Raw genomic sequence first — 23,595 nt, 5'->3', positions numbered from 1 at the left:
ACTGGACGCGTTACAAGATGGACCCAACGCGCTGAACAGTAAGCGGGATGTGCTAGACTGTTAACCAGATGCGCTAGGGAATGTTTCCCACGCGTTGATTCTTGTTTCCTGCGGACTTGCAAAAGTGGTTAAATTCAAAAATCGATTTGATATATGGGGTCGGGCCCCACGATGGGCGCTAGAAATGTATGCGGGAAAAGCAGGTTGATAGAACTCAAAATGTGAAAAACGGAGCTCTAGGGAGCCTTGCTCACACACCCACAAGACTTCTTAGTGCAAGCTATGGAGTCATGAAGTATGGCTCAGCTTCCCAAGGTTGGTTCCATGGTTCTCTATCTTACACGGTCCCTCAAACCAATGTTTTTGCTCTCAGATTACTGAGCAAAATGGTTTAGGGATGACAAATGCAAGAACGAGGGATGCTTTTGTTGATTTTAAGATGAAATGCATCCTAAGCTATGCATGATCCTATAAATGCAATAAACTAGTTATAAGATGACAAGATTAGCAAACAAGACTATCCTAGCATGCTATATTAGTCTATGATTAAGCTAAATGATAAGGAACATACTCTAAATTTGCATATTTAGATTAATTCCTATTTAAAAGAGAGGCTAAATGATGAACATAAATGATATATGAAAGCTTGAATGGATTTTAGTATAAGTGTGAGGCTAAAGACTTGGATCATGAAAATTGAGGAATGAGAGCTCTATTTATAGCAAAAATAGGGCAATGGATGGCCAGAATTGAAAGAGTTAATCAAGGGCTAAGTTTGAAAGTTGGGAATCCATGTTTGCAATTGGCACCAATGAAATGGTGACAATTGTCAACATAAGGTTGGTTGAGAGGAGATGTAAGAAACATTAAATGCTTGAGAAGACCTCATGGTTACCCTAGGGGTTAAGGGTTAAGGTTAAGATAAGATTACCCATTGGATAAAGCTTTTATCCAAAGGATAAATTCTTGTGCAAAGGATTAAGGATAACCATGGTCAAAGCAATAAATGCTTGATGAGACCCTTGGGTTACGTGGAGGTTGAGTTTAGGGAAATTCTTTAACCATGCTAGAGGGTTGAGTTAACCATTAATGGTTATGAAGACTTTGGGGACAAATTTGTAAGAGTCCTTCCAAATTTGGGGGTATTCGATAAAGGCTTTAATGCTTTTTTGAAGACTTTACTCTAAATTTGAGAAGTGACCTCCTCAAATTTAGGGAAAAGGGATAATGGATGGGTTTGGGTTAATTAATTAGGATTAGATAGATTCTAGAAGAAATTAGGAAGAAGGTTTAGGATGCAAGTGGGAGGTGTAGGATTTTGCAAGTGGGTGAAGGGATAATGGGTTTTAATTGAATTTAATTCAATTTGGTTGCAATTAAATAGAATAGATTTATTTAATTTAGGATAACTATTTTAATCAAATTTGAATTTAATTAAAAAGTGGATAGGGGCTTTAATTGAATAAAATGAATTTATTCTATTAAATGGGTATAGTGAATTTAATTGAGTAATTTACTTAATTAAATAGATGAATACGGGTAATTTAATTAAATTGGATTTAATTAAATAGAGAAATGAACATTGTAGATGTCTAAAAATGGTCAACGCTTGCGAAGTCATACTTTAACATTGACGCATTGCCTTAATTTAGGGTTTTTTGCATCGCATTAACATTTCTCCTATGATTTGCACTTGGTTTTTATCATTTGCGAGCATCGAGTCCTTCTTCTGCATTCTTTATTTATCTCGCTCTCGAATTTGGTCTTGTCGACAACAATCTTCAGTCATGATTTTGGTCAATCTTATCCTGTCGCATCAATGTGCGTGCTCATTTGTCATCATTTTGGACATCGTCAATCCTAATTAGGGTTTTGTCCTCTTATCAATCTTGTTGTTTTGCGATCGATTTGTCATTGATCGTTGTCATTTTCAATCTTGTCGACTTGCGATCGATTTGTCATCGATCGTTGTCATTTTCAATCTTGTTGACTTGCGATCGATTTGTCATCGATTGTTGTTATTTTCAATCTTGTTGTCTTGCAATCAATTTGTCATCAATCGTCATCTTTCTCAATCATGTCAATTTGGATCAATTTGTCATTGTTCCTCGTTAATTGGCGCATTTATCAATCAAATCATTTATCAATTCAAAATCATGATCGAATCGACATCAAATTGATCCTATGTCAAGACCTAATTGTTGTCCTTGCATTTCTAATTTATCTTCTAGGGTTTCATGATTTATTCATTTAACCTTGTTTGTCATTTTCTCTCCATTTTTCTCTTTGGGATAAATGATTTATTTATTTATCCTAAGTCTTCTTGTCACAATTAAATGTTTATTTAATTGGCTAATTAATTCCTCCTCTTTTTGTAAATTAATGAATGAATGAAAAATTATTAATTAATTTGCCTAATTTTCATCAATTTCTAATTTCCTAATTTCCAAGTCATCATTTCTAAATTTCTAATTTCTTCTAATGTCTATTTCTATTTCAAATTCTTGTCATAAATCCTTGCATAGCAATTTGTCATACACTTGTCATAATTTTGCTATTCCTGATTTGAATTTCCATTCGAATCACTTTCGTGCTAATCTGATCTTTTCTCCAATTTGTCTATAAATTGGATTAATTTCTTCAATCAAAGTCCCTGGTCGAATCAATCACGCTTCTAGTACCCTTATGTTGTCATGCTCTCTTGTCAATCTTGCTTTCATCTCATGCGTATGCTTTTGTAGGTGAGATCCACAAACAAAAGCAATTTGAAGGAGAAAGAAGGACAATGGAGCCACACGAAGGAGACATCTGCATTTGGTTTGCTTAGATTTCATTTTGAATGTCTTGTTTTCATGTTTTCATTGAATGTAATTAGGATTGGTCATTGCAATTGAGTTTTCATGATTGAACTAGGCTAATTTCTTATTGCTTTGATGATTTCCACGTTTCCTATCTACATTAATTGGTGAACCCGATGTGAAAATGCTTGGATCTAATATTTTTTTGAACGTTTTGTGAAGTTGCAGATTTTTTGTGTGGAGAAATTGCAGATTTTTTTCTAAGAAAAAAATAGTCATAATCAATTGATAATGTAAAAAATTTCATGCAGAATTAAAATAAACGATTTCTGGGTATATTAGATCACATTGTTATCTTTCCAAATCATTTTACGGTTTGTGATTTGGATAAATATTGAGGAAGTTATGACATTTTTAATTATGCTGCTATAAATGGTCAAAATTTTCAAAAAAACAAAATCATGCAACCTTCATCTAGATTAATTTAGCTTGGCAAATTAATCATGCATTCATGCAAATTTTATCTAGATTAATCTAGGGTGGTAAATTTGATAAATTTCACATAGATTAATTTAAGAGGACAAAGAATCACAACTTTTATGGATTAATTTTGATGGTGATTCATTTCTCTTGATTCTCTAACATTGTTGGTAGCTTTGTGGCGAAACGCTTGACAAAGAATTATTTCACAAACTACTAATGAATTGTTTGCAGGTTCGCTAGTCAAAGACCAAACAAATCAAACTCCTAACTTAGTGATTTTGCAGGTTGCCTTATATTCTAACCAAACTTTGTGTTTGTGATTTTTAATTAGGCACCTAGTATGTTTGCTAAGTAGGATGGAATGAATGTGTTCACTTTGCTTGTCAAGTTTGGCATTGGAGTAGGAGAGTATGCTCTCATCCTTCTTAGGGTGATCAGAAATCTAGATCTTCGATACCATTCTCATGTTTTGGATTGTGTGTTACCTTTAGAGGGCCTGCCTTCCTGACCATTTGCTTTCTTTTGCAAGTAAGTGACAATCGTGAGAAGGGGACAACCCAAAGTGAGTACAACTAGAATACCTTGGCATTCTAACTCACTATAAATAAATACCTGATGGGCGAAAGCTTTGAAGGAAGGGTTACATGGGAATTGTAGTTACTTGGGAAGTGATGACCCTTGGACTCTTTCTCATATCAGCATCTAAGTAGGGCCTCACGGTCTAAATCGTGCTTGCGCGACTACATTTGTTTGGTATCTTGGTGGGCCTCTGTCTCGATCACGCTTGTGTGACACCAAGGAGTAGCGCTTAACAGAAATCCTTATTAAACACCTTGTATTTAGAGGCCAAAAAAATCCTTCTAGTTGCTTGAGAAGGACAAGTTCAGATACTTGGAAGAATTACTAAGTTCGCCATGGGGAGATTTCCATGGGGACTGATGCTTCGCTGCCCTGAGAAGTGAGTGTTGTGGAGGGGAGCCCGTGGGGTCAAGCATCTATGTATTCTCCTTGAATCTCATAACGAGTCTACCTCTCAAGTACCTACTGTCCTTGCCTACCATAAGAAATGTGTGAATGAGCATGATTGTTTTGAGTCTAAGTTAAAATATCTTGTCTTCTTTGTTTGTCAAAAGTTGAGTTGTGTCTCATTTCAAAAACAAGACAAATTGATTCAAAACAAGGTTAAACACAAGAATATTTCATTCAACAAAGTTCAAAAACACCTTCAAACATGGTTGTCAAACATTTTTCACAATCTTGTCTCAACATTCATGTCACTTAGATTTAGGTTCATCCTAGGTTTACATTTTGCAAATTCATTGTCAATTACCAAGGTTAAGTTTCACCTAGGTCATACTCCTTTGCATATCAATAAGGGTCATCCATTTACATGTGTCCTCTTGCATTAGAGCAATACCATTTCGTAATTCAACCTTAGGTTGACATTGTCATACATTTGCATTTGCATCCTTGTCCTCATAACATTAGGTCACATTTGCATACTCCAGGTCTCTTCATCAGGCTTAGGTCATTATCATATAATATTAGGGTCATTTGCATAGTAATTGTCCCTTTGCATATAGTGTCAACACCAGGTTTTGTCATACTTGAGTAATTGCAAATCTTTGATAAACCCTAAGTCATTGTTACGAAGTTTAGACCTTATCAAACTTTTGTCTTTTTGTCATCCATGTCATTTGGTCAAACCTAGCTTAGTATCCAAGCATATAGGGGAGACATTGTCATTTTGTCCTTTTGTCACTTGGTCCTTTTGTCCTTTGAGGTCTAGACTTCATTTCAATTTCCTAAGGTTGTGTCTTTAGCTTTGCATTTCAAAAGTTTGTCTCCAAAAATTCAAAAGGTACAAAAACATTAAGTTGCATTGTCATCCTTTAGGTTGCATTTGTCAATCCCATTAGTTGCATTGCATAGTGACATGTTTGTTGAAATGAGGTCTCAACCTTCTTACGAAGCCATGTCATCACAATTGAGCAATCAATCATGTCAATCCAATCTCTACATGTCTCATAACTTGGATCAAACTTATCATAATGATGTAAATGTCCAAATACAAAAACTAGAGGAGAAACTAGCTCAAGAACAAGAGATTTTGGAACAAAGAGTGAAAAACATTGAGAATAATAAATCACAAATGTCCAAAATGTTTAAAAAGTTTCCAGGTCGAAATCCAAAGATTGAGCCAATTGATGTAAGATCTCTTCTTGAACGATCAGACATACCAGCTCTCCTCTCACAAATAGAGATGATGAAACAATTTCAATAAAAGAGACAACATCAATTTCAACATTATGTGCCTCCACAACAAGAACAAGAAGGTGTTTACTATCAATCTGATTTTCAACCAATACAACCAATGGTTCAACCAATTGTTCAACATATACAACCAATACAACCAATGGTTCAATTTCAACAATATGTCCAACCAACTATACAATGTCCACAAATGGTTCAACCAATGGTGGAATATCAATGTCAACAACCACAACCAAACATTCAAAAACAAAGGTTGTAGCACACACCAACTCAAGTTTCAAACATGTCAAAACAATTGAACCAAGTCCAATATCAAAACATGACATCAGATCAGAACCAACTCCTTGCCAAACAAGTTCAAATTCTAGATACAACTATGTCAAAACCTCGAAAGAAAGGTGGCTTTATTGCAATGATCTTAAGGAAATTACCAAGTGAGTTCTTTGAGGAAGATCAAGATAATACACTTATGTCTAGCAATGCCTCATCTCCCCACAAACAAATTGACTCTCTAGTGGCATCTATCCCTACACCTTTAGAAGTTTCACAAGAACCTTCCATATTGTCCTCATCAAACAATACACCCAAGGATGAAATTATCCAAGGGCTATCCATAATTGATTGCCAAGATAATCCAATTCATGATGCACATCCTTGTCATGTTTCAGAAATACAAGACCCAATGCCACCATGCACTTTATTGCCATTACCTGTTTTAGAGGACCCCATTCGAAGTCCTTCTTCCTCATGTTCAAGCATTGATTCCTTGCCAAAATCCATCACAAATGTTCAAAGTGCATTTCCTTCATGCCAAAACATTGATCCCTTGTCAAAATCCTCCATACATATCCACAGTCCAACCCCATGTCAAGAGGATAATTTAGAGCACGAAGAAATGAGTCCTAAAGAAAATCAAGATCAAGATCCTGAAACCTTATCATCCCATCCAATTGTTGACTAGGACCCCATGTTCCCAGACACTCACGATGATTCCCCTATTCTTTTCCATCCTATCCAAAGTCCTATTGACACTCCATTCCCTGAGCAAGATCAAGATATCCCAGTCCATCCAATCCCAAACGATCCCCTTCCATTTCATGAAAAAAATGTCCTTTCAAATCCCATTGACATTCCACTTCCTAAGAAAGATCAAGATATCCCTTCCATCCTTTCCGATGATCCCATTAAAAGTCAAGAGCAAAGCACCTTTAAAGAGGATTCCAATGATCTTCCTCCTTGTCAAGATCAAATTATTCCTTGAGATCCTCCGCAAGATTCACTTGTTCCTCCATCTCCACGTCCTAATCCAGCATATCCACTCCAAGATCGCATTTCTTTTGATGATCCCATTATTTTTCTCATTCCATCTCTTGAAGAGCCTGTCATTGAACCATGCCCACTACACAATCCTAGTCCCCCTCACGATCCTAATCCCCTTCATGATTCTAACGTGTCGGTGCAAGATGTTCATGAACCCTTGACATGCATAATGGGTTCTTCCACTTTGGTGCAATCCGATCCGCTTCAAGATCTCATCATTTCTCTCATATCATATCCACCTCATAATGGACTCGTGTCTTCTTCCCAAGGAAAAGAGTATCCTACAAGTCAAGATATTCATAAAGGCAAAGGAGTATATCTCCATAAGAAAGAACCCCTTCATATCAAAGAAGATCTTAAGGGTCATGTCTACACAACTCACTCTCAAGACGTTGGTATCCCTCCATCAAAATCAAAACATACACCTTCCCCATCATCCCTTCCATCCATCTTAGGTCCTTATATTCCTTTGTCCTCTACGCAAGGTCAGCAAAGGCACACATCCTTGAGTAAATTTCATCAATCCAAACAAACTCCATTTCATTCATATCCATGCATGCATTCCTTTCCCCCTCCAAGCAATTTGGATGCCAAGTATAAAAGTCATAAGTCTAGAAATCCACATGTATTCAAGGATCAACATGTCAAAACAAAGAAAAATATGATCCAAAAAGAAAAGGAAAAATCCAAGAGGTCACAAAGGCCCATTGCTCAAAAACAAAAGTTAAAATCTATATGGGTTCCTAAATCCCTTGTGCAAGCAATGCACTCCAAGGAACCACAAAAGCATGAAAAATAAAAAACCACGTGGATCCCTAAGCGGCTCCTTGAAGCACAAAAGCCTAAAGAAACATCCAACTTGGCATCCAAAATTGCTATTCCTCCATCCAAACCGTCCAAGTCTATTCCTCCATCCGTTTTGGGCCCTTATGTCCCAAAATCTATAGCCTTTCCTTCGTCAAAATCTCAATATCCAAAATACATTTTTCCTCCATCAGTCCATCACCCCTCGAGGTGTGTGCCAATGTCGATCTTGCCAACATTTCTATCCACTCAAGCACAGTTCTTCCAATACCCTATCCATTATCCAATGCATATTTTCCATCCTTCCATCCCTTTGGTCCAATCCTTTGCATAAATCCTTGCCTTAGTTTCATCTCATTTTCCATGTCCTTATCCTACCAACGTCTTTGAGCACACTTTTAAAGGTCATGGTCCATTTTTTTTTTCAAGGCTACTATCCATACAAACATACGCTTGAGTCCTTCTTCCATCCCCTATCATGTGTCCATCTTCTATTGAAAAAGTGAAAAAGAAAAGAAAAAAAAGAAGTCAAAATACAAAAAAAAAAAAAAAAAGAAAAAAAAAAAAGTAAAGCAAAAATAATTCGTCCACTGGTGAAAACCTGGCAAACAGGTGCCTTGGGCAAGTACCATGATGAAAACCTAGCAAATAGGCGTCATGCGTAATCTATGAACTTCTTGCACACCACACTTGGGGGCAGGTTTCCTCCTTCAGATCCTATTGCCCTTCATTATCCTATCATACCATGTCATACTCCTCCATTATCCTATTGTCCCTTAGGTCCATTTCCTCTTTCCACCTTTGATCTTGAGAAGGTTGACGATCTTCATGAGCATCACGTATCTTGTTTGCAGCTTTCAGTCTATCATAGCTTTTGGTCATTTATCCATTTGCTTATTACAACCTTTCATCCCTATTCCCTGGCTTACTGCAACTTTCTGCCACTATCCCTTAGCCAATCCCGACCTTCAGTCCATGTCCCTTATCCATTCTTGGTCTTGCTTATCCTATCCATATCTTATCACTATCCATACACTCTTTTTCATTCCTTGATCTTGATCTGACATAAGGAGCAAAATGCAAAACATGGTTTCAAAAACCTCTTGACATGTCCCTCATGCCATGTTCCTGCTTTACATTGTCATATCCAGTCTCTTGTCCCATCATGCAATAGCCCTTGAAATTTGCATCCGCATTGTCTCCATAATAAAAGGCCTTTGTCTTCCCTCTATCCACCAACATTTCAGAAAGCCTATTTATTCACCTGTCATATTCCTCGCCTTGCTAGACACTGGGGGAAAAATCATAAAAATTGAAAAATGTCCTGAAAAAAAAAAATCTCTAAAAAGTCAAATAAAGTCCTGAAAAATAAATTTTTTTTTTTTGTAAAAACTCGAAAAGCAAAACAAAAAATATCCCTTTTGTGCATGAGACAGATCACTGAGTATACATCCAACGACACACAATCACACATTGTGCTTTAACTGCAAATCACGCATTAACAGATGAACCTTTTTCAATCAAACCAGACATTCAAACCGATCACAATTGTCATATCAATCGAACGTCAGCATCAATATCATTTGTCTTTGTCACCATTATCATGAGTCTTATACAGGGTGTGGTATGCTCGAAACCAGACTGTGTCCTGTCTTAGACGGGGTACCGCATGTCCTGAAACCAGACAACATGATCGTCCTATCAACACTTTCAACTTTTGACAATGAAGATCAAGATGTTTGTTTGACTTGTCGGAATTAGCGAGTCTCATCATTTATTGATTTATCTTCGATCGTGTTCCTATGTTGCTCGATGATGTCATTGAGTGATTTAGAGTAACCGGGATGGACCATGGTCCCTTTTTCTTTTCTTTGTTGTGTTTGCTGTTTGTGGAATGTTTGTCACAAACTGGGGCAACTATATCATTGGGTGTCTGTGATAAGTACATTAGCTTTGTGAACGTCGCACATACCTCGACCCTTGATGTATGCACCCTAGGATGCTTCATTCATTCCTTATGTGCGATGTGTCTGTCTTTTGCAAACAGGGTTGCGTTTCAGCTCTAGCTTTCAATGCCATGATGCTCTGCATCCGTTTTGCTACATTAAATAAAGGTTCTCACCTACAATGTGCATTTGTGAAAGCAAGTTTTCCTTCATCTCTAACTGTCCTCTGTCTAATTTCTTCTTACTAACATTTATTCCGTTAGTCTGGTCGCGATCTTTTGTAAATTCCACTGCTTGTCATTTGTGTATCCGATCCTCGATTTTCAATCCGTTTGATCCTATCATTCTCTATCATTCTTATCGATCAATTGGCCTCTTTTCTAGATGTTTCCGACCAATTCCTCGAGGGGGCATGCATATGTCATTGTTATTGTCTGGGGCATTTTTCATTATTGTTCTTTGAAACAACGCTTAAAATTGCATTGTCTCAAAGAGGGGCAAAATGTAGACGTCTCAAAATGGTCAACGCTTGTGGAGTCATACTTTAACATTGACGCATTGCCTTATTTTAGGGTTTTTGCGTCCCATTAACATTTCTCCTATGATTTGCACTTGGTTTTTATCATTTGCGAGCATCGAGTCCTTCTTCTGCATTCTTTATTTATCTCGCTCTCGAATTTGGTCTTGTCGACAACAATCTTCAGTCATGATTTTGGTCAATCTTATCCTGTCGCATCAATGTGCGTGCTCATTTGTCATCATTTTGGACATCGTCAATCCTAATTAGGGTTTTGTCCTCTTATCAATCTTGTTGTTTTGCGATCGATTTGTCATCGATCGTTGTCATTTTCAATATTGTCGACTTGCGATCGATTTGTCATCGATCATTGTCATTTTCAATCTTGTTGACTTGCGATCGATTTGTCATCGATCGTTGTTATTTTCAATCTTGTCGTCTTGCGATCAATTTGTCATCGATCGTCATCTTTCTCAATCATGTCAATTTGGATCAATTTGTCATTGTTCCTCGTTAATTGGCGCATTTATCAATCAAATCATTTATCAATTCAAAATCATGATCGAATCGACATCAAATTGATCCTATGTCAAGACCTAATTGTTGTCCTTGCATTTCTAATTTATCTTCTAGGGTTTCATGATTTATTCATTTAACCTTGTTTGTCATTTTCTCTCCATTTTTCTCTTTGGGATAAATGATTTATTTATTTATCCTAAGTCTTCTTGTCACAATTAAATGTTTATTTAATTGGCTAATTAATTCCTCCTCTTTTTGTAAATTAATTAATGAATGAAAAATTATTAATTAATTTGCCTAATTTTCATCAATTTCTAATTTCCTAATTTCCAAGTCATCATTTCTAAATTTCTAATTTCTTCTAATGTCTATTTCTATTTCAAATTCTTGTCATAAATCCTTGCATAGCAATTTGTCATACACTTGTCATAATTTTGCTATTCTTGATTTGAATTTCCATTCAAATCACTTTCATGCTAATCTGATCTTTTCTCCAATTTGTCCATAAATTGGATGAATTTCTTCAATCAAAGTCCCTGGTCGAATCAATCACGCTTCTAGTACCCTTATGCTGTCATGCTATCTTGTCAATCTTGCTTTCATCTCATGCGTATGCACTTGTAGGTGAGATCCACAAACAAAAGCAATTTGAAGGAGAAAGAAGGACAATGGAGCCACATGAAGGAGACATCTGCATTTGGTTTGCTTAGATTTCATTTTGAATGTCTTGTTTTCATGTTTTCATTGAATGTAATTAGGATTGGTCATTGCAATTGAGTTTTCGTGATTGAACTAGGCTAATTTCTTATTGCTTTGATGATTTCCACATTTCCTATCTACAAACATAAAATATTCATTTAGGAATATGGTCATTTTTATACGTCTACAATAACTACTCTTGAACTTTTTGAGGAACAATTTGTGGAGTTGGTGGCTCCATTTATTGTTTATTTTTGAAGAGTCCACTTAAATAGTGTTTATAAATGAAATTTTTAGTTACATTTTTGCAAATAAAATTTAAAGAGAAAATTGTAAGCAAATAAAAATAAGAAAAAAATAAAATGAAGCCACATCTCTTTTTTTTCACAAATTAATTTTTAAGCAACTCTATTTTTTTTTTTCAATTTATCCTTTTTCCCTTAATAAATTTTTTAAGACAACAGTCCAACTACTGAAATTTACATTGACCACTGAAATTTATAAAAGTAGATTCGGAAACTACTCTTAGCGGAAGTGCAGATGGGGTGAATAATAAATTGGTGCCGCGAACAATCTGAAACGATCATTTAGGTCGTGTTTATGAAGTAGGACCCTAAAATAAGTACAAAACATGAATAAAAAGTGCGAAGGAACGTGTGAGAAAACGAAAATTCAAACGTCGGACAACGAAAAGGATAAATGAAAGCAACTAAACTTTAATCAGAACGTTTATATCTCTACCAGGCGTTTGAATATGTTCTACGAGGCATTCGTATTCACCATTTGTGACCAAATCGGTGTTATTTTACGTTGCCAGGCAAGGAAGACAAAATCTCAAATTCGTCAGATTTAATTTACCTCGTCCTTATTTGTGAATTCATCATCAACAAGCTATCGATCGTGTATCTTTTCATTTGCTCAGCATATGTAGAATTAGCTGGGTTCCTTTCGCTTCATCCAGGTTCGGATTTTATTAGTAATTTCAGTAAGAGCACAAGATCAGCTGAAGTTTTTAACGACGTTGAATTCTGTGAAGTCTGAGAGTTTTGTACCTGGTTGAGGTTTTTTTGTGTCTATAAATAAGCCAAAAGACTTGCCCATTGCAAAAAAAATCTGGATGCCTTTTTTCAATTTGCACTTTCTTTCTCTTTAAATTGGTGTTGCTGTAATTAATCAATTTTGTTCAGGTTTGGTGGCTTTTATCATGCCTGTAAAAATATTTTTTGGTGTTTTCGAAATATAAGTTAGGGTACATTTTGGGTTTAGAATTAAATTTTGAGATAATCCTGCCGAAATTTTGTGCATTGTCTTTTGTGAAATGGGTTTCACTTATTTTTTCAATTTAGTGCATTTTCTATTTTATTTAAGATAACTTTACAGGCATCTATTAAGGGGCTTCCGGTTGGCTTCCGGTTGCGAAAGATAATTTTACAGGAATTTATTAAGGGGCTTCCGCTTGCGAAAGATAATTTTACAGGAATCTATTAAGGGGCTTCCTCTTGCAAAAGATTATTTTACAGGAATCTATTAAGGGGCTTCCGCTTGCGAAACAATTAAAAGAAAACAAAACTCCATAAATGACTGTCAAAAGGCCTGCACATGAACAACCCATACAAGGGTGTTGCAAGGGAGGACCATCACTGGCTTAACCCACTGCCGTATCGCATGATATCTCAGAACTAATTGAAAGGAATCCTTCATTTTTAGATTTCTTATATGAATTTTGTGTCCAAACTTCTTGATCCGAGTCTGGCCCTACTAAGGCACCGATAATTTGCTGAGATTTACCCAGTCCAAGGGAGGGACCCAATACCGAAGGCCGTGAGGTTGAATGCAGAAGAGAAGCAGGAATTGCAAGAGGAACCGCTGAATGTCGTCCAAGAAGAAAGGTAGTGGAAGTTGCCAAAGAAAGCTCTACAAAAGGCAATGGAGATTGAGGAGCTAAACTGGAAGAAGGAAAAGCTGAAGGGAGCACATAAGTAGCTGCCCTAGGAGAAGAAGCCTTCATTGAGATCACATCAGCAAGCCTAGGAGAAGGAAGGGTTGAAGAAGTGGGAGCAGACATAGGAGTAGGGACCCCATCAGGAGAGCTGGAGAGAGGACTTCTATGGAGCCCCAGCACTAATTCCAAACCGATAAATGTGAAGTGTTTGCATCCTTCCACGATCAAGCCTAACTACAAGATTTACACTTTGCGAGTGACCATCCATCCTCCAAATGGCCCAAACCAAAACACAGGCAACAACGAAACACCGACTTTCTATAATCTAACTGTTGTTTCCAAATTCAATCCTCCATTTGAAGCCAAATTTCAGCTGTTAAACCCTTAGAGATATCCATTTTAACTTGAATGCGGGCGAACTTAGGATATGACAAAGCATTGGTTTTAGGGGACAGAGCTGAGAGTATTGCCAATGGATTTTAAACAAGAATCTATCCAAAATTGTAATGGAAGATAGAGTGATCTTATCTACATAAGAAGCATAAAGAACCATTCTGAAAGAGGATTGAAAACTGTGTTTCTTAACTTCATCAATAAGTCTGCCTTTCACCCAAACTATGGGACCTAAGCTAGAATTTTACCCTTCTTGAGCACAGATTCAAGAAAATAACATATAAGTCCTGTGCGTAGTGGTATATATTGGCAGTTTTAGAAATAAAGGGTAACCAGTTTTGGTAGACCCAAGAGTGGCTCTGGCAAACTAGGCTTGTGATTGTGAAACTCATAGATCAAATCAAAGGACTCACCCAGAACTTCAGATCCCAAAACTAACACAAGAGTCTCATTGGAATAGGAGATCGTACAAGCATGTCTAACAGGACAAGCATATGGATTCTCCTTATTACACTTAGCTGGCATCTTCACATTCTTACCTACCAAATGTGCAAATGAGAGCTGTTATGGGGATTGCCCACAAGGTACAACCGTGCCATACTCAAATGACCACTCTCCAGTTTGCCCCTTTGTTATAGGAGCCATAGCCACATGAACTGACCCAGAAGAATCCTCATTAACCTCATGAACACATGTATCTCCTACAGCACCCGGAAACACACGCTGCGAACCTGGAACAAAAACGCCGGCCACAATAGAGATAGTTATTTTGGGAGGGGTGGGAGTAGAATCCATTGTGTCTATGAAGAAATGCATTTTCTATTTTTGTGAAATGGGTTTGGCTTATTTTTCCTATTTTGCACATTTTCTATTGTTGTGAAAGGGCTTTTGATTAATTTTTCAATCTTGTGCACTTTCTGTTGTTCAGAAATAGTTTTCACTTAACTTCTCAATTTTGTTCAAGTTTCTGGTTTTTATTATATATGTGATTTGTTTTGGTTTTTTAACAATTAATGTCAGGTATATGATGGGTTTAGATTTAAATTATTGGTTGATCCTTTTTCTCATATTTTTTGCATTTAGAGTTTGGATGTACATTTAATATTTTTGTGAAATGGTTTCACTTACTTTTAAGTTTTTCTGCAGAAGGCTTATGTCAGATACGGAAATTTTTTTGGGTTATCTTTTATTTGTTTTGAGATCAGGTCAGTTTTGCTCATATATATAATGTTGGTTGATCCCATCTGTAATATTTTGTTCACTTTACGTTTGCATGTTCTGGACTTTATCACATGTGCAACATTTCTCAATTTTTTTGGAAATTTCAAATTTTGTTTATAAATTTGAATTTTGGGATAATCCTGCTTTTGAGATTTTTTTCTGGAGCCTGACCTTTGAGAGCTTTTTCCTTCATCACCAGAACACGTAAAAGATGTGGATCACAGGATTCTAGATTTCTGCTATTATTTCTATACCTGTTTAGTTAAATGTTTAATTTTGGCTTTTACAAGATGTTGAGCAACAACATATATGCAAGTAAATTGGTATTTTATATTTAACTTTTGGCATAATCTTGTAGTTGAGATTTTGTAGAGCTTCTTCATCCATCACAAAGGTTTATGAAGGCACAGATCATGATTCTAGATATTTAGAAGGCTTTCTTTTGTTGTTCATACTTCATTCAACTGCTTAGATTTGCATTTTCCAGAATGTGGAGGAGCCATATTTTTTAGGCCTTCTTTGTTTTCTCTACTCTATACAGATAAAAGTGGATTTGTTCTCTGTTTTTGGTTTATCTGATAAGCTCATCTCATATATTTACAAACCTTGCTGGTATTGTGTTGTTTGGAAATGAGTGTAAAAGGAACTATTTCTATATTACAGATCTACTCTAATCTGAATGGTGCATGGGATGGATTCTTGATTTCACTGCGGAGTTCTGGACTTTATAGCCTGTATTTGTGGATAACACTCACAACACACTGTACCATGTTTCCCTGAAAGTAATTTGGGAAAAAATGTCAGAAACTCAGAGTCTTCATCAAGAATCTAAGACCATTCAAAACCACAATCATCAGCATCATGGTTTCTACTCAGAGCAGAAACCTGTCCTTTCTGATAACTCACAAGTTCATCATGCCCATGTGCATGAGACTCTGCTGCGGGTCCCAAAAACTGAGGTAGATTTTGACGTACATCTTGATGCACAGTATCATGGAGTAGACTGCAGTCATCTGGACATTCATTGCATGACTGTTCAGGAGCATCCATTGTGTCATAGTAATGGTGATGGTCTTCTGGATGAACTGGATGAAGGAGATCAGGACAACAATTGCACAAATGAAGCAAATGTTCAATCAGATGGAGATAATCTACCAGAACAACAGCCGATTGCCCCTTCTCACAATCAGGGAACAAATCAACTCACACTTTCATATCAGGGCGAGGTTTACGTCTTTGATTCTGTGCCACCTGAAAAGGTTTATATTTTTCTACTTTGATTGATTTATGACACAGAGACTTACTAAGCATTTTTTAGAGTGGTTAATGTTAAAGGGCAGTATGCTTATATATTTATGAAATTAAACTCCATTGAGCTCCATATGTTGACATATGTTTGCAACTTGCATGCTGGAATCTAAATGTAGTTACATTTGGATGCACTGCATAATATTCTTAATATCCATGGCTATTTCCCTATCATTCACTAGCCATAATGTGCTTATTACCTGTTTTATAGTGTTGGCCTACAATTGAATCTAGTAAATAAATAGGAGTACTTCTCGTTTTTCACTTTTCTACATTCAATTATTTTTCTTTTATTTTTTTTATTTTATGTCCATAAAATTATAAGGGCTTTTCTGTTGGTAAACCTGGGTTGATTTGTCCTTCCTTCAGAGTTTGATTGACATTCTGGCAGTTGATATGAAAAAATCTGCATACTAGAAACCTGACGAACAAGTTAGGAATGGAAAATACTGATTTATTATTTTGTGGGTACTCATGATCTAAAGTAAATAGTTGCAGCTTGATAAAAACTAGTAAACTTCACTTCCACAAAATTCTTTGGTTATAACTTATGATTATTCTAGATGAATGGATGTTGGGCTTTGGATGAGAGTCATAGTGTTACACGGAAACGCGTTCCCCCCCCCGGCCTTAAGTCCCCCCGTCTCCCCGTCCCCAACAGCCGTGGAACATTGTTCAGAGAAGTCTTCCTAAGTTTGTTTTAAAAGTTGTGCAACAATCTTGTTTAGCTATGCCATGTCCCCTTTTTTGGATTAGGATAATTAATAATATTATTTAAGTTGGGCACGATAATTGCTAATTCTAAGGGCAACTAAATTAATATTATTACAATTAAAATAAAAAGTTGTTTTTAAACACTAGTACTAAAGTAAAATTATTTTTAATGCTTAAAATAAAAAATTATTTTTAAATACTTGGAAGGGAATTTAGGAACCAAGGGCCTGATTCAAAAAGGTATACCAAGGAGGCATCTATCTTCATCGGAGGATCATGGAAGTTATCCTTTTGCATCCAATTTTCAGATTCAAATGAATGAATGAATGAGTTTTAAATGACGTCCATGAGAGCATCAGTCTATGGGATCAAGAGTATCATTGTTAATAATTTTCAAGTTCCTTTCAACGTCAGTTCTTCAGTTGTGGATCTTGATAAAAAAACCCACGGTTTTGTGAAGCCTTGCCCCCTCAAATAGCTCTTTTAGACTGCTCACCTTCAAATTGTTTTCATGTTGAGTACGGATATCCTTGTATGCTGCACGCTCAAAGATGAAGTGCCATTCAGTTTCCACCTCTCCTTTATTGTAGAAAAGACAACTTCATTCATCCCACATTTCCTTAGGGGGGACTGCCCATCTACCCGACTCATGTAAGATGGTGAGAACCGATTCTCAGCTGTGCAACTAGAAGTCTAGCCTTTCCCTTAATTGCCACCCTTAGTCGTCTTCTTTTAGCATGCTCCTTCAAGGGGTTGAACTCTTTAATATAGTGTGCTTGTTTTCGACCAACCTGCTTTGTCCACGTTGCAGTTCTAAAATTTTCAAACACAAATTTTTTTGTCTCTTCATTATTGTTGGGGCAATCTTTAAATTTTTCCAAATTTGAGCAGTTTGTTTAATTTAGGGCATCCAATGACGAAAACCCTTGGTTTGTTCAAGGCTTTGAGAGGATGAAAACCCTTGCTTCCAATCTTGGGTGATTCCAATCTGGAATCACAATTCTGCTGATTTGTGGAGGATTTGAAAACATTTTCAGTTTGCTATATTGGCACTAAAGCGCACTATGGTGTTTGTTGCTGATTTTGGATCTTGTAGATTTCATACAAGATTCCAGTGATAGGGCAAGTTGGTTTACAAACAAATGCTGCTATTTTGTTGACACATTATTTTGGGAGGTTTCTATAACATTTTCAGAATTTTTTATGACCAGATTTGCATCATTATTAGCTAGATCTGAAGGGTTTACACTATTTTGGCAAACCCTAGCTGCTGCTCCAATCTTTGGAGGTTTGGATCAGATTTGACATTAATTGCAGTTTTCCAGCAATAGCCAGGAGGAATTCGTTTCTGTACCAACATGATAAGTCTGATTTTCAGTCATACAACCTGAGCATCAATTGGAGGATCAAAATCTATTATTTGCAACCTTGTGATAACCATACCAGCAAAGCACCATCAACTAGAAGATTAATTGCGAGCCTTGTCATAATTTATAACAGTTGCATATTAATAAAATCAGACTTTTGAGGGCTTGTATATTCATAGTTGGTTCAGATTTGAGTATTTGGTGTGAACTAAGGTTTGTACCAGCAGTCATAATTAATAATAATTGGTTCAGATTTTAGTATTTATTCTGAACTAGGGTTTGTATCAGCAGTCATAATTGATATTAAATGGTCCAGATTTGATAGATGATGTGTTTTGAGGGTTTGATCAAGTGTTTTCAGTTATTCGTCTTCAAGTTTATTTTTCTTTTCCAGTTTATATAATTTCTAGAATATAGGAAAATACAAAATAAATCAGAATTTAGATAAAATTACGAGCTGGTACATTTTAGGCACTTTTTCCACTTAGTGTTATTTTACTGACTTATTATGACATGTATTTCTTTATTTTATGTGCATTCAGATACAGCAGGTGCTTTTGTTGTTGGGAGGTCGTGAATCAGTGGCAGCTGCACAGACTAGCGTAAGAGACATCCCTCTTGTGAGTCCTCATTATCAGAAGGTATGCCTTTAGGAGTCCTGTCCATTAACCTTTGATTATCTTTAAATATTTTGTGTGCTCTATCAGGTTATTTGGTTTTAGCCTGACTCATTGCCCTTTGCTATCTGAACCTGCATGTCCAGGGTTCATCTGATATTTCAGATCGTTTGAATCAACCACACAGAATTGAGTCTCTTAAAAGATTTCGAGAAAAGCGTAAGGAACGCTGTTTTCATAAGAAGATCCGTTACACAGTACGCAAAGAAGTTGCTCTAAGGTATTCATTATTCCTAACGTGTTACTTAGCATTAGGCACGTAGTGAATCAAACTATACTGTGAAAAATCAATTTATTGAAAAAATTCAAGTATTGTTGGTTTAGGTTTTAGTTGCATTTCTATAAATGCCTCAATTCACAACTCTGAAGGCTTATTGAGTAGGAACTATGCTTTGTGTACTTTGTACTCTTATGCCGAATAATGGCAGCTTGTTTGGGTGGCTAAAGTATCTTGGTAGTTTGGCATAGAATCAAACAATGCAAGCCTTTCCTTTAGAGAATGCCTTTTTTCTTTTAAAATTCATCCAATTGTTTGACTTTGTAACTTTTCCAGTGTAAAATATCTCATTCTTTTGGATTTCTTGAAATGCACAATGCTTTTCCTGCACTTGTACGTGAAATATTCTGTAAGTTTTTGGTCATTACTGAATTCCTGCTTTGTTCTTTTGGGAGAGAAAGGGCCCAATTGGACCTTGCTTTAGGGTTCCAATGTATCAATTTCCGGCCCATTGCAATAGTTGCAAATTTTGACATTATTTGAGTGATTATGGTTTATAGTTTTCAGTATCTGATTCCATGTTTCCTTTGCACAACCAGTTGACCATCTTGCACAGCTGTTTTACCCTTGTAACCAGAATTTGAAATTCACTTGGTATCCAGTCAAGGGTGAATGAGATAAATGTTCTATACTTGTACTATAAGATGTTTTTGCTCAGGGAAAAATGTTGCCAAATAAATGTGACTGAATATAAGTAGATTAGATACTATTATTGCAATTTAGTATAAGCTTTGGTTTTTATTTACAATAATTTTCTCAGATCTGTGGTCAAAGGGATCCAACCAATCTGGTTTGCAGGTTGCAGTGTCTTCTTGTTTGGGTAAGTATAAAATTCAAAAACTAAAGAAACAAACTGTAGACTAGTACGAAGGTGGTTACTGAGTAATAATAAACAGGTGTCATCTTATTTCATGCCCAGTAACCTTTATTAAGCGTAGTTTCACTAAGTTTCTTGATGGGGGCATGAGGGGAGCAAGGGCCTAATTTTGGGGACAGCAGGGGGTTGGGGGGAGGTGCAAATACATATAGTACTTAATGCAAAATTTGTTATAAAAATATGTTTAAGGAATAAGTATAAGAATTGTAAATAAAACTTTGGCATACTATTCAAAGTTTAAACTGATAAACATTAAAAACATAACAATGATTGCATTGAAATTCGAACATCAACAATGGTGGGTAGAGTTTTGGAACTATGGGAGCAAACCAAGAATAAGTATAAGAATTGCAATTGAAACTCTGACATACTAAGTGAAGTTTAAAATAATAAACATGGCAATGATGTCATTAACAATAACAATGGTGGGTGGAGATTTGGGGTCAAGGGGTAGTGCCTCTTGTGGGGATTCGGAGCAGACCTCCCAATGTGGTTGAGGGGCAGCGCCCCTAGCGTGCTCTTGTTGTGATACAGGGTGGGGTCGAGGGTTGGAGCTCCCATCAACAAGCACAAATAAAGCCTTCAAAACTGTTGACGTGTATTTTGTACACTATCAAACACAGAATAAAATACCCAAGGGTACCTTATCCTCTCTTGAGTAAAGCCTCTGAATGCTGAAGATATTGCGAAAAGGATCAATCAGGATGACTTCAAGGTTCTTCGTTGTAGGATCTCTACGTGTGGATAAGCTCTCTGTGGTATGATGTGATTTGCTGGAATCACAAGGGGACTTACACTTGATGACTGGACTTCTGATTTGCTTTGAATATTGCTGGAACACAGGATTTTACTAGCTTTGACTTGAAAAAAGGAAAAAAGATGAGGGCGAGGAAAGGATCTAATCCTAACACTAAGAATGTAAGAGCAATGAATGATCTTTGATGAAATTCTAACTAAGTCTTGTTTTGACATCTCGGGACCATCTCCACAAGGTTAGTGCGATCTTCGAAGGAAAGCTTTATGATGTTCAAATCATCACTGCAGGCATAGACACCATCAGGTTGATGCATATCAATGAAGAAGCGACAATTGAAGTTAAGTTTAAGCTGAATGATTCCAGTTGACTACACAAGGCAAGTCTGCAATCAACAAACTGCTAGTAGTATGGATATACGAATTTCACCATCAATCAAGCACATTTCTTCCATTCATCTAATAACATGAAATCAAATATGAGAAGTATAGAAACCATGCAAATTGTCGAATCGACCCATAAATTTCACCATTTCTTCAATGAAGTTACAAGTCTTTTACAACAACATCTTGGCAACAATCTTTGCCTTCTCTCTCTACTCTACTCTAATTGCTATTCTAATCACCTTCTAACTACTCTCTATTTGTCTTCTATTAACTACTTCTATCTATTGCCTCTATATCCCTTTACAAAATGAAGAGCTGGGGCTTATATAGTGCCCTCAATACAATTCGATGGCAGAGATCAATTTGAGATCAATGGCCAAGATTCAATAATGAAAACCCTAATTAGGGTTTGTTACAACCATTACATAACATTTAATGCTTGACCAATGATAAGATTGTATTGCTTGGACACATGTCCTCTCTGGAAAATTCCACCAATGGATAGCTGGGGTAGGTACATCGAAGTTTGTGCCACCTTCCATAAGTTAGGTACATTGAATCTGGACACGCTGAGGTGGACCACACTGACTGGAGAAGTGATGACTAGGATGCCACCTCGTTTGACACTTGTAACTTGGTAGATATTCGATTTGATGTTGTTGAGAAGCTAGCTTTAATTAACTCATCTGGAACTATCTGCTTCTTCAACGAACCCTTTGCTCTGACTTCTTGTGTCCTTGATGTGCAAGATGATGATGTACCTCGCCTTGGAATGCTGGATTGGAAGAGGTCGCCCTTGTTGATGTTTGATCGAAGAAAGCCATCCTTGTCGATGCTAGACTGGAGGGGGTCGCCCTTGTCCTTGCTTGATCTTCTTGGAGGAGACCGTCCTTGATCTGGCTTGACTGGATGAGGTTGCCCTTATCCTTGCTTGATCTTCTAACTCCGGGATCTCCATTTGATGCCTACACAAAATATTAAAGTTAGTCTTTTGAGCATCAAACCTCAAAGCATGAAATTTAAGACCTTTCAAAGGTAAAACTTAAGATATTAATTTGAAAAAGTCACGATAAATCAAGAACTATACATTTTCAAATTAATAATGAATGGAATTTGGATCTTCAAGACTTAGACTTTACAAAATTGCAATGGGATCACTATAAGTCTTGAATAAGAACTTCAAAAATGATTCTTCATACCTTCCTTTGAGTACTTAAGTACAAAACTTTGAAAAAAAATGATGAGAAAAGACCGGATTTTGATGGACAAGCTTAGATTATAGTCCTCCCTTGGATGAATTACGCCTCCTCTAGCTTGAAAAAGAATAAACTCCACTAGCCTCTTCAAAAATCTGGAAATTCGCCTTCAAATACCTTCAAAACATCTAGAAATTATCCTCCCATCTAGCAAGAAATTCGCCTCTCCAATAGCCTTCAATTAGCTCTCCAAATTCGCACTTGAAAGGATGATTGAATGATTTGAATTGTGAAAAAACACCTCCAATATATAGAGCGCTCACCTTCCACTTACCCATGAGGCCAACCTAGCAAATAAGCCTTAAAATAAAATATAAAAAATACTAAGAAGAAGGCCAACTTGATAAATGAAGACGAAATAATGCCTTGAGCGCTCCATTTTTAATTTTAATTTCACAAAAATTAATTTTAAATGCCTTTATAATAAAAATTCGATTTTCTAAGGCTCAAAATTAATTTATTAAATGCCAATTTAATTAATTTTTTCAAATATTTTGAAGTTGATGATTTTGGCATATAATGCGATTTGGAGGATGTCAACGTTGGGATATGGCAAAAAATAATGAATGCCAATGACTTCGCTCTGGTCCCTTGGAGAGGGACAGGAGCACTTTTCTCAATCTAGGCCTTGCATTCCTCATTTTCACATTCAAAACTTCATCTAGGCATTTTAAAATGACATTTTTGATTGGAGTCTTGAGTTTAATTCACTTGATCTTTTAGAAGGGACGTGCCTTATGACATTTTCACCCTAGACCCTGGGTGAGGGACAGGAGTGCTTTTTCACTTTTACTCTTATTTCTTCATCCTTCATTTGTCGATTCTCGTTGTGGAGTGAGCAATGATCTCTTTCACTTGTTCCATGCATGGTTAACTCGTTTTTGCAAGGCAAAATGAGTGTTCCAAGGATTTTCGCCCTGGTCCCTTAGTGAGGGATAGGAGCACTTTTTGTATTTTAGGCTAGGATTCTCAAATTTTGAAGTCAAATCTTTATTCATCATGCCTTAGAAGATCCTTCCCATCTCGCACAACCTTGCCTTAGCATAATCTCGGAGGGAAATTG

The 23,595-nt window shown here is 36.5% G+C and overlaps 1 protein-coding gene across 2 annotated transcripts in view; it reads left to right on the top strand.

Moving 5' to 3' along the window:
• The first annotated feature begins 11,911 nt into the window (after positions 1–11,911).
• Positions 11,912–23,595, top strand: part of LOC131072858 (GATA transcription factor 28) — a 98,257-nt gene continuing 86,573 nt past the window's right edge. Inside the window, exons 1-4 of one of the 2 annotated variants that reach the window (XM_058009142.2) lie at positions 11,912–12,177; positions 15,580–16,175; positions 18,848–18,946; positions 19,069–19,202. In XM_058009142.2, the coding sequence (XP_057865125.2) occupies positions 15,714–16,175; positions 18,848–18,946; positions 19,069–19,202 (695 nt within the window). In that variant the 5' untranslated portion in view covers positions 11,912–12,177; positions 15,580–15,713. Of the gene's footprint in view, positions 12,322–15,579; positions 16,176–18,847; positions 18,947–19,068; positions 19,203–23,595 lie in introns of both variants that reach the window. The other variant, XM_058009141.2, reaches the window with a different exon arrangement.

Source organism: Cryptomeria japonica, chromosome 6 (genome assembly GCF_030272615.1).
Source record: "Cryptomeria japonica chromosome 6, Sugi_1.0, whole genome shotgun sequence".
NCBI lineage: Eukaryota > Viridiplantae > Streptophyta > Pinopsida > Cupressales > Cupressaceae > Cryptomeria > Cryptomeria japonica.
This window is presented reverse-complemented; position numbering and strand designations above follow the sequence as displayed.